This window comes from Varanus komodoensis, unplaced genomic scaffold (genome assembly GCF_004798865.1).
Source record: "Varanus komodoensis strain SLA01 unplaced genomic scaffold, ASM479886v1 scaffold7_3, whole genome shotgun sequence".
Classification (NCBI taxonomy): domain Eukaryota; kingdom Metazoa; phylum Chordata; class Lepidosauria; order Squamata; family Varanidae; genus Varanus; species Varanus komodoensis.
The window spans coordinates 812,356-824,175 of NW_025336480.1; the positions used below are offsets into that span (position 1 = coordinate 812,356).

The window sequence follows — 11,820 nt, forward strand, 5'->3', positions numbered from 1 at the left end:
GTCCCCTCAAGTTTGTGTAATGAAAGGGAGCTCTCTAATGAGCTGCGACTCAAAGGAGTTACATACAGGAGTTGAAAGTGGAGTATGTTAGAACTGCCTGAACCCACAAGGATGGCAGCAGGTAGGTGAAGGTCCAGAGAGAGTGAAGGTCCAGAAAAAAGTTTAGTCTGGCAAGGAATGCTAAAATCGACAAAAAGGGATTCTTTGACTTCATTTAGAGCAAGAAGAAACTCAAGGAAGTGGGTAACAGAAGGAAGGACCATTCAACTCCCATTTGGCCTCAGCCTTCTCCCATATAGGAGTTGTGTTCAGTCTTGGACAAGTAGAATACATGGTATATGGAGGGATTTGCAGGCCAGAATGAGAGAGGATTGCTGGTCAGAGACACCCTTCAAATTATATAGGAGCATTTTCCTCCCTGTTGCTTCATAGCCATGTTGTGCCTTTTTCCACAGGTTGACACGCTGACTCTAGAACAAAAGATATTCAGTGGGCCTTACCCATACCACATCTGTGTGATTCATGAGTTTAGTAACCCTCCAAATGTTCGCAACAAGGTGCGCATTCGCAGCTGGATGGACACAATAGCAAACATTAATCAGTAAGTCTGTATGGGACTCCTCCTCTCTTTTTCTAAATAGATCACACCAAGAGGAAATAGTCCTGTCTGCCACCCTGACCCGTGTATGTTTTGTTTCTTGGCTTGGACTGATGCTGAGACGACCTCATCACTTGCTTTTGGGAGGGGATCAGGTTTCAGTCCTGATGGAGTCAGTTTTGTCCCTCAGGCGTCAGCATGACTCATCATATCTGCATCTTATATGGAACCCAGTGAGCCATCTGAAGCCTTATTTTCTTAAATCTTCTCAGCTGTATGGGACCTTCCATGCAAGCCCATTCAAGGAAGTTAGGGCCAAGTCCAGGGATTTGTCCTCGTTGTCCATCATGTTAGCTGCTCGGTTGATAGCACATACATTCCATCAGTGTTCATATTCCTTCTCTCTCTTCGTCCCTTAGAGAGCTTATCAAATACGAGTTCTTCCCTGAAGCCACACGAACAGAGGATGACCTGAAAAAATATACAAAGTACCCCTGGGGGAGAGACATCTACACTCTAGAAGGTAAGCATTACCCAGAGCTAGAAAACGATCTTTGTATATATTTCTCAAGAAAACCATGACTCCTGCTCAGGACAGACAGACAGACACACAAAAACCCCCTTCTGATCAAATAGTTAGAAACCAGCCATTCTAAAACGAGCTGTGAGGACTTCTGCCAGAAGAGATATAACAAGTGTTTGTAATGAAATATTTAAATGGAAAGTTATGGGTGTGAGATGACTGTGTTTTTTTAAAGAACTGGATCATGGGATGTGATAAAGAACGTGGGCGTGTGCAGAAGTTGAGTGTTGCAATTCCAGATCTTGATCAGCGGGTAAAGTGAAGAGAAAGGCTGTGTTTGATGGCCCCATTGTCCCCATGTGTTAAAGCTTAGACCTGCATAGTGAGCGGGATACAGGTTACGCAATCAGGTTGCACCCACAGGCCACACACTGCCTCTTACGCATGGAGAGCCAGGGACGCAGAGGAGGAGGCTGGGCATGTGCAGTCTGGTCTCTGCACCTCCGTGCACCACCTCACCACAGGCAGAGCCTGTGTGTAGATCTAAGGCAGATCCCTTGGCAGATCTGTGGCAGAGAGGAGGGCTGCATGGTAAAAGGAGCCTTGTTTGCACTGACTGCCTGTGTTGCAGGGGTGGTGGATGGGGCCCCGTACTCCATGATTACGGATTTCCCTTGGTTGAGGTCGCTGAGGACAGCTGAGCCGAATGGCTATGCCAGATACGACTTTGAGGATGATGAAAAAAGTAAGTGTTTACTTATTTGGCATATGTGAGTTAGACATCTGTTCAAAGGCATTGAGCTGGTGGATAGAATGGTAATTGGTGATACATTACTAATAAAAAGTTATCATTTGGCTGCTGATGAACTTACAGAGTGTGCTTTGTATTGGTTTTGCACATTTATATAGGGAATGCGTTTTACCTTGATCATCTGTTTGCTGTTTGGGATGCAGCATATAATTACAGCTAGTAAGGACATTTGAATTTTATTTTCTGCAGTATTACCCCAGAATAGGCTATAGGAGTGCTTTTTCAGATTTGGCAGGATAGTGAGACTAACCTTTTTTATAGCATGCATCACTGAAAGGAACTACATTGCTCTGAGAGCAGCAAAATTCAACAACGGGAAAGCCTGGAAAAAAGCCTGACTTTTTTTTTTTTTTTTTTCAATTTCAGTATGTGCTTGAGCCAAAGGAAAGAACTGTTGCATATACTTCATGTGTAAGAACTGCTAGGAGATTTTTCAGAGTAAATTTCCGGATGATTAGATTGGGCTTGGCCTTTTTGTTTATCTCTTTATGTTTATATTTATATTTAAATTGTAACGCTGGTTGTCTAGAGTGAGGCAAAGTCCATTTGTTGATTTAAAAAAGTCAGTGTGATTTCCGATGGATTCCTTTTGCTTCCATTTTCTTCTCTCACACTCTCTCTCCTTATGTGTTTCAGCAACTATATATGCTCCCCGAAGAAAAGGACAGCTGTCAGCAGACATCTGCATGGAAACTATAGGGGAGGAGATTTCAGAGCTCCGTCAGATGAAGAAAGGAGTATTCCAGCGGGTGGTAGCCATCTTCATCCATTACTGTGATGTTAACGGAGAGCCAGTAGAGGATGATTACATCTGAATGGACGAGGCTGCGGGCTTCCAGTTCTTCCTCCTTTCCACTGGCATTGCCAGCAAAGAAGCACGTGGATTCCTTCCACTGCCTTAGTGCACTGAGAGATCTTGGAACTTGTGTGGCTCACAGTTGCCACCAACACCTACTGGAATAGTTTGTAGTCAATGTTCAGTAAGAAGTTGCATCGTATACAGAGGACTCTACACAGAAAAAAATCTTCCTAAAGCTGACTCTATTTCATATGTTTATATTATGAAATTTAATTTAAGTTCCATTTTAATGAAGGCAACTAATTATGGCAAGGGAAAGAAGTTTGAATTTCTTAGTCCATATGATTCATAGCAGTATTTTTGTTGGTTTGCCACATGCAGAACACCCATTTGCCATGTTCAGGAACCACAGGAGTCTTTTAATCTGTGCCTTTTTTTTCTCTTGAGCATCTAAGAGTCCATTCTGAGTAAATATGTTGAACAGTCTTTGAGTCTTGTGCATTTTTCAAGGGGAATAACACAGAGAAGTTAAACCAATGAAGAATGGCAGAAGTGGGAAGAGAAGCCATGCAAGTGTTTTATAGCAAGCTGTCAAAAAGATTTATTTAAGAAACAAAACAAAAATTAAGACCAACCTGTGGTTTCAGAATTTATTGAACTAAAAAGCTTGTGGGCCGGAGTGTGCAAGATTAATAAAAAGCAATAAACTGAAAACTGTTTTCTGTTGCACGTTTCTCATACTGTGGGAAATAGGTCTCCAAAAGATGCCAGTACCTCCCGGACAGCTCAGTGAGCATGGGTCCCCTTCTACACGTGTGGCTGCTCATGTTACTTCTGTCTGGATGCTGCAGTGCTCATCTTTGTCTCCAGAACATATTATGGGGTTCTCGTCCTAAGATTACAGGAGTCATAAACCTGAATAACCATTACAGGATGGAAGCATACAAATTACATGGAATAACAGCAGTAGCCATGTAATAACTTGGAAACGGCTAACACAAATCACCTTTAGTCCTGCCGGATGCCAACAACAGTATTGCAGTCGAGTCCTATGATAACTTGCTACATTAAAATCTTGGCAGAATGCATTTATTTTTTGTGTTAATAGCCGAGGTTGTTTTTATACATCGTATTGGCTAGATTTTGTTATTTTTAAAAAGACAGAAAGCTCCACTGTTGATACACTGTTGTTTGAATATCCAACTCAGGATGTTGTAAATCTTGAACGTGCAAATTCTAGTCCAGTACTGCCTCTTTTTTTTTTATAGCCTTGCGATAGATAGCTCAAATACATGCATAATTTGGCATTTGAACAAACAAGATTGCCAGTTACATTGACTTAGACATTGACACAGTGATGTTATACATATAATCAAGGTTCAAATAAAAGATCCAGCAGTTAGCCGTAACTGGATATGAGCAGGTTCCTATTCAGCAGATAGAAAAGGCAAATGATTGGTCTCCAATCATGTTTTTTCCGGTTATGTTCCTCTCTGGAGAACTTATCTCTCCGCTTTTTCATGACGGAAGCGATAGTTAAATTTTATGCATTCAAATGATTGAATATGCAATGCAAGAGTGAAGGTCATAGAATCCAGGCTGTGGGTTCTGTGGAGGCAGCCTGAAAAACTCACTTTCCTTTTATGTCCCTTAGAGTGTGTGGGCAGTAGGAGTGTGCAGGAGCACATATTTGGGGAGCCTCACTGTAACAAGGAGCAACAAACCGCCTGGAAGTTTCCCATGAGAATCATGTTTCCTTAAACTGAAATGACAGATTCTATTTCCTGGAGCCAGGGCAACACTGAATACTCCTGTTACTGGCATGGTAGCGGAATATGATTTCTCAAACCCCGCAGTTGCCCATACTAGATAATAATAATGATTATTGCTACTGCTACATAGCCTCTGGCTATGGGGCAGCGTGTTCGCTCGCTCTCTCTCCTCTCCTCTCCTCTCCTCTCCTCTCCTCTCCTCTCCTCTCTCCTCTCCTCTCTTTTTTTTACTTCATTTCTATACCACACGTTAGCCAAAGCTCTTTGAGTGGTTTACAATTGTTTATTAAAATAATACAATTATGTGCAGTAAAGTTACCATACAATCTTATTAAAGGAAACGTTATCAGAAGGAACTAAAGCATACTGTGAAGAATAACCCTGTGAAAGAAAAACACCTGGATAGCCCAGTATATTTTTTAAAGCCTCAGCATAAAGAGCCAGGCAGATGAGTGGGGAGGTTATTCCACAGAAGGGCGGGTGGGGTAGGGGGGCTACCGCAGATGAAGCCCTCCCTCTTGCAGCTGCCCTCTGAGCCTCTGGTGGAGCTGGCACTCAGAGGGAGTCCTGGGCGCTGGCTGCCATGTGCAAGCAGATTGTGGTTAGGGGAAGCACCAAGTCAAGCGTTGTGGTCCCAAGTCACTTAAGGCTTCATAGGTTAAAATCAGTCCCTTGAATTGGGTCTGGAAGCTTGCAGGCAGCAGACTGTTCATTATTAACACTACATGTCCTAGTTATTAATCTGGGTTCTTTATTAATTGCTTTTATATACCATTCAACAGCCATACATGGCTCCCAGAATGGTTTACAAATAAAGCAATGCAAAAAAAATAGATGTTTAGATACTTACAATAGATAATTACAAAATGCAATATTCTGTAACAGTAAAAACAAAATAAACATAATTACAAAGGGCCATTTTAAGTAAATCTAAAAACTTCCTGGCCACTAATGTACTCACTTCTTGTCCTCATATTAACAGTGGCCACATAATCATAACTGCTTGACATAATAAAATTAAATATAAATAGTTAATTCAAATAATTACTAAGAACACACAAATACTCAAAAATAAAAATACCATAAAAGTAATTATTCCAAGGAGTCATATACTATAAAATAAAGACATAAGAACATTCTAACCATTAAAATATTGAAAAAAGAAAAGGTCTTGGCCAGGCACCAAAAAGTACAGAGTTTTGGCACCAGGCACACCTCTCTCAGGAGCTGGTTCCATAATTGGGCACCGCAGCAGAGGAAGCCCTCCCTACTTTCTGTAGGGGCAGCCCCAAAAGGAGGATCTTGGCCATTGACCTTAGTGATCAGAGAAGTCTATATTGGAGCAGGTGTTCCATCAGATATACAGATCCTAAGCCGTTTAAGGCTTTATATACCAACATAAACACCTCATAACTGGCCTGGAACACAACCAGGAGCCAATGGAGCTGATAGAGTATAGGTGTTAGATGAAATGCCTGTTAATAGGTGGGTGGCTCCATTTTGCACCAGCTGAAACGTTGGGCCATTTTCAGCACCACACAGAGTGCATTAAAGTGGTCCAAATGAGAAGTGACCAGTGCACTGTTGCTAGGTTCTGTCAGTCCAGATAGAGGCACATTTGATGGATTAAATGGAGTTGGTGGCAAGGGCTCCTGGCCACAGAACCCACCTGGTTATTCCAGGGACAGCTCTGGGTCCAGAAGCTCCCTCAAACTTTCCTTGACGGGGAGTGCGATCCTGTCATGGACAGGCCAAGTATGCTCCAGCCAGACTGAGGACCCACTTTACCAATAGAACTGCCTCTTTTCTCTGGATTAAGTTTCAGTGCATTTGCCCTCATCCATTCCATCCCCCTGCTCTGGCACTGGTTCAGAACCATCACCGCTTCCCCTGGATTAGGTGACAATGAGGGGCAGTGCTGATCGTTATCAGTGTACTGGTGACACTTCAGCCCAGTCCTCTGGATGATTCTCCCAGCAGTTTCATGTTAAAGACCATGGGGGAGAGTAGAGGCCTGTGGCATTCCATGGCACAGCAGCCATGGCACAGACTTACACTCCCCCAATACCACCTTCTGGAAATTGTTGGCCAAGTAGGAGCAGAACTACTGCCAAGCAGTGCCCCCAACTCCCAACTCGGCCAGCCTATCCAGAAGGATACTGTGCTCGATTTTATCAAAAGCCACCGAGAGGTCTAGGAGAATGAGCAGGGATGCACTCTCCCTTCCTTCCCTCAGCAAAGCTCATCCCACAGGGCAACTAGTGCAGTTTCAGTAGTGAAACTAGCCCTGAAACCAGTCAGAAACAGATCTAGATGGTCAGTGCCATCTGCCTAGAGTTGCTCTGTCACCACCCATTTGAGCACCTGTCCCAAAAAGGGGATGCTGGCAACCTGCCGACATTTATTAACATCCTCTGTTTTATTGTTGCCATGGTGGCCAAGAAGTCCTGAGCAACACCAGACAAAAGAGCTGCCTCATGGAGGTTGAGATCCACCAGAACTAAAAGTCTGGGGGCTCTAAGCAACAGACCTGAGATGATGTCCAACAGCTCAGGCAGAGAGACCGAACCTCAGTAGGGTGGACAGTACACTACCAGAATCCCCAGTCTGTCTCAATCGCCCAGCACAAGGTGCAAGCACTCAAGGCCTGTCTCCGACTGGAGAGGGAGCCTGGAGAGCAGCAACGGGCTCCTGCAGACGACACCGACTCCTTCCTTCCCCAGTCCCCAGCACAATGCTGGTGCTGAACTGAGTACCCGGGGGGCACATCTGGGAGACAACTACATCTCCCAACACTCCCACCCAGGTCTCAGCGATACAAGCCAGGTTGCCCCCCCCCATCCACTGTCATATCATAGATGAGAGAGGTTTTTATTCTGAGCCAATCTGACATTTCAGTCCAGACTGATATGGTTGCCTGGTACCTTCTGGTTGGAGGAAGAACCAGAAGAGGGGACACCAGTCAAATATCTGACCCCTCTTCTCCCCAACCGGCCAGTTAATCCTCCAGTGCTGTGCTTCCCCCTTCCCAAAACCGCACTAATAGGGGCTCCACTCAGCTCCCCATTCTGCACAAACTGCAGCTTCTGAACTGTCTTCAAGGGCAGCCCCATGTAGAGTATGTTGCAGTAATCTAATTTAGAGATTACCGGAGCATAAATTACTGAGGCCTTTCCAGTTGAGGTCATAGCTGAGCCACCAGTCAAAGCCAGTAGAAGACACTCCAGGCCACTGACACCAGCTGAGCTTCAAGTGACAAAGATGGATCAAGAAAGAACCCCCAAGCTACAGGCCTGCTCCTTCGGGGGGAGCGTAACCCCATTTAGAACACATTGAACATCCTCCAGGTGCTCTGAGAAACTGCCCACCAATAGCATCTTGGTCTTGTCTGGACTGAGCTTACGTTTCAGCAATCTACTCATCTGAACCATCCGCTTTCCTGTAATAAAAGATGCTAGATACACTCTGAATCCCTACTTACCCGAAGACTTTACAGTTTGGGGCTGGACTGAGCTGCTAAAGATAAGAAGCAAAAAGTTCTATCAGTATAAAAAGATTAAGAGGAGGAAATTCATCATTAGACCAACTAATCAGTTCTGATTAGTTCCTAAGCTTTCAGGAACTTGCATAAAATGTGCCCCAAAACATTTACTGGCAGTTCTTTCAACTATAAAACATTCACTTTGCAAGGCTGGGGAATCAGTAATTTTCAATACACCTGAGACAGCTTTTTTGCAAATTAAGCTTGTTGAGTTATTCCTAAAGCCAGCAGAGTTTTTGTACAAATGGATACAAATAGTTTCTAATTACATAGTCTGACAGTGTGCAAGGAGTAGACTAAAAATTTGATCGATTTTACAAGTGGAAAATCTGCTGTTGAGCCAACACACACTTCACATAGTTCGAAGCTTTGAACAGAAATTAGTGCTCCAGGCTTACTGAGCACTGAGCATCGGTTGGGTGCTGCCTGAAGCATGGGGCCACCCAGACCACAATTTGGGGCTGGTCCCCCAATTCTGGGTCTACGCTGGTTGCTGGAATTAGTATTGTTCAAGACTGGTATTTCTGCAAGAGGAGGGTATGTTCAAGTGATGTGGGTGCCCTGAAGCCTGATTTTGGTAGGCTGTGCTGATTGCAAGCTGAGAGATTTCATGAGATTTATGTATTACATTAGCATCCTGCCTTTTCCTCCAAAGGGCCCATGGCTGCATGCATAATCCTCCCCCTCTCTATTTTATCCTCACAGCAATCCTGTGAGGTAGGTAATGCTGAGAGGCAGTGGCTCCCCCAAAGCCACTCAGCATTATGGATGTTTAGAAGTCTGAACCCATGTTTCTCTACTCCCAGTCCAGCATTCCCAACTATTACAGGGTGGATGGACACACTGTCTATCCTGAAAGTATGCAAATCTATAAGAGAAGATGTTAGAAGGTGAGTTCTTGGAACTCATTTATAAACCTTTTTACCTTGCCATTCCCATCAGCAAAGCTTTCCCCTTCTGATTCATATGGAAAGCAATCAAAAGGCATGAATGTTAGGACAAGAATTCATTTGCTTGGAAAGCATGTCTTTCCACATTTTAACTGCTATATTTCCCTCCATCCCAGGCTACTCCCATCTGCTCTGTTTTTCCCCTTCCCTTTTGTACCTTGTTCATGCCTCCACACCCCGATGTGGCCTTGCTCAGTGTCATGTATGTCACAAGTACAGTAGTTGACCATATACTCAACAGGGGAAACTGAGGTGGGACATGTGCCTGGTGAATCCCACTCAGGTGCAAGCATGGCCCGGGGGGGGGGGGTCTCTGCAGAGCTTCTTGCCCTCGTGTACAAAGGAAGGGCACGTATGCAGGTTCGCTTAATCTAAATTGTGTGTAGACATGTTGCCTTTGATTAGCATAGTCATGGTATGGCCTTGTCCTCTATAATCTGAAGAAGAATTTGGTCTTTCTGTCTGTCTTGAATCGCCCACCATACATTGGATGACGCAGGTATTATGCGAGGGGAGCAGGTGTTACCCTCTGCTTTCTCCAAATCATGCATAATGGTTATGCTTTTGTCACATCTGTTTGTTTTGCCTTTCTTCTAAACTAGGAAGCCCCAGACATGGTCTACCACCATCCTCAGGAGCTGCTCCAGTGCTCTGGGTATTTTTGTTGGCCTTTCTGCACGTTTCCCAGCTCTGCAGTCTCCTTTCGGAGATGGATACAATACACGCTATTCAAAGTGCTGCATGCTTTGGTGGTACACACTGGCAGAAGCGGTTTGAAATCCCAAGTATGCACGATCTCCTGAATCATCCCTTTCTGCAGGTTTATCTTCTGATAGCACTTTGGCTATTGGGTGGTATAGAAGTGAACTAAATAAGCAAGCCAGGTCTAAAAAAATCAGTGAGAAAGGCCTTACCACTGCAGAAGCTAACTTGATTTTTCTTTAGCAAGATTGTTCTTTCTGTATGCTTGACTTTGAAAACATTTAATCATGGTTTCCACCAAATTACCCTGAACTTACCCAAATCCCCATGTTGCATTTACATGTTGAACGATAAAAAGAACAATAATTAAGAAATCCCAGAATCCTTCTCCCTCACCACTACTCTGGAGATGAAGTTAAAAGCAGAAAAATAGTTACCCAGCATCCCTAAACCCATGTCCTCCAGGTCTTTGTACTACAACACTTATCATCCTATGACAGCAAGATCCTGCCAATCCTTCTCAATGGTCTGAGAAGATGGATGTTGTACTCCTAAACATTGGCAAGGCAATTTGGCACCCTGGATAGTTTCCATGCTGGCTTGGATTTTCCTCTTCTCATTTAACAGCTTTTATGTTTACAAAGGCAGTTTAGAAGAGCTGAGCAAAGGAAACCCCAGTCAAATATAAAGAAAGTCTCTCGGGCACATAATACAATCATTTTTCAGCACCAGTGATACCTTTCTTACATGTCTGGAAACCATCCTAGCATTTCTGACATGCAACTTTAGAAAGTTTTGTATGCCCAGCTCTATTTCTATTTGCATATTAAGTCCTTCAATTAAGCAAGAAACCATCAGGGTATCTTCAGTCAAATAAATAAATAAATAAATTCCACTCTTACTGCACTGTCCTGTTGTACCACTAGATGTAGCTGCTTCATAAACTTTAATAGTCTAAAAATGAACTCCCATTAAAAATACTCAAAACTGAAGAAGAATAAAGTGCTAAAATTATTTGCCAGTTGGGATCAGTTGTTTTTAGTTATAATGCAAAAACACATTTTGGTCAAAGCAGCTTGCTTCATGCTTTTATTTATTTAAAATAAATAAAAAAAATTAGGCAGGAAAGTTCTCGGTGTGCGTGTGCTGCGTTTTCAATACTGCCCAAAAATACACAAATCTGTATGAATTACTAACGTGTTACTTGTGATATAAATGGAGCTGATTAGCTCCCTAGTAGGTCCAAGTGTGTTTTCAGGAAGGAGCACACAATGTGTAGCTGCTGGCTTCAACAATGGAAGTGGCTGCTGCAAATTGGTAAAAACCACGACTGCCAGTCATCTGCGGAGTTAGAAGCAGCAGGCAAGAAAACGCCATGCTGAGCTCTTCTGTTGGCTTTCCGTTTGGCGCTCCGTCACACAGCGGATGCTTCGTACTTCGGTTTAGACAGACTACAGACATTTCATGCTTTGCCGTGCCAGGATTGGGGCGCAAGTGCCTTTCAAAATAGTTCGATAGGTGACTGCAAAGTGCCACTGGATCTGTCGTCTCAGCATCAGCCGATGTAATGTTCATGCTCCTGCCATGTCCATCCCCCTCCCCCTCCCGGTCCTTTCCACTGCCAGGGTCAGAGGCATCAGACTGAGAAAGCTGCATAACAGGCTTCCTGTCCGATCGCCGGTCCCGTACCTGATTCTCAACTGCTGTGCAGGACTGAAAGGCCCGAGAACAAAGGGCCAGAAAGTGCAATGTTTCCATTAGCCTTCCCCAGGCAAGGTCCCCTCAGATGTTTTGGATCACAGCTCCCATCAGCCCTGACCATTGGCCATGTTGGCTGGAGCTAATGGAAGCTGTAGCTCACAAGCATCTGAAGGGTAGGCCAGCAGAGGGAAGGGAAGTAGAACGGGCTGGTTGGGGCCTTAATTAGGGAAGGAAGAAGAAGCGGGCTGCTTAGTAAAGGAGGGGTGGAAGATGCCAGATGAAAAGGAAGAGATCATGTGGTAGAAGGATCTAGGAAATGAAGAAGAAGTAGGGCAAGGTCAGGCTACAGATACCAGGAAGGAGACGATGACCCAGTTTGCGAGCACTGTCCCAGCCTGTGTTCATTAACCCATAATTGGCCAG

General features: G+C 44.1%; 1 protein-coding gene across 5 annotated transcripts in view; it reads left to right on the forward strand.

Annotated features, from left to right (window-relative positions):
- The window catches only part of FBXO38 (F-box protein 38), a 33,256-nt gene extending 29,811 nt beyond the window's left edge, over positions 1-3,445 (forward strand). For all 5 annotated transcript variants that reach the window (XM_044454341.1, XM_044454344.1, XM_044454340.1 and 2 more), the window contains exons 19-22: positions 456-601; positions 1,018-1,121; positions 1,753-1,866; positions 2,569-3,445. In XM_044454341.1, the coding sequence (XP_044310276.1) occupies positions 456-601; positions 1,018-1,121; positions 1,753-1,866; positions 2,569-2,747 (543 nt within the window). In that variant the 3' untranslated portion in view covers positions 2,748-3,445. The remainder of the gene's footprint in view (positions 1-455; positions 602-1,017; positions 1,122-1,752; positions 1,867-2,568) is intronic.
- The last annotated feature ends 8,375 nt before the right edge of the window (positions 3,446-11,820 follow it).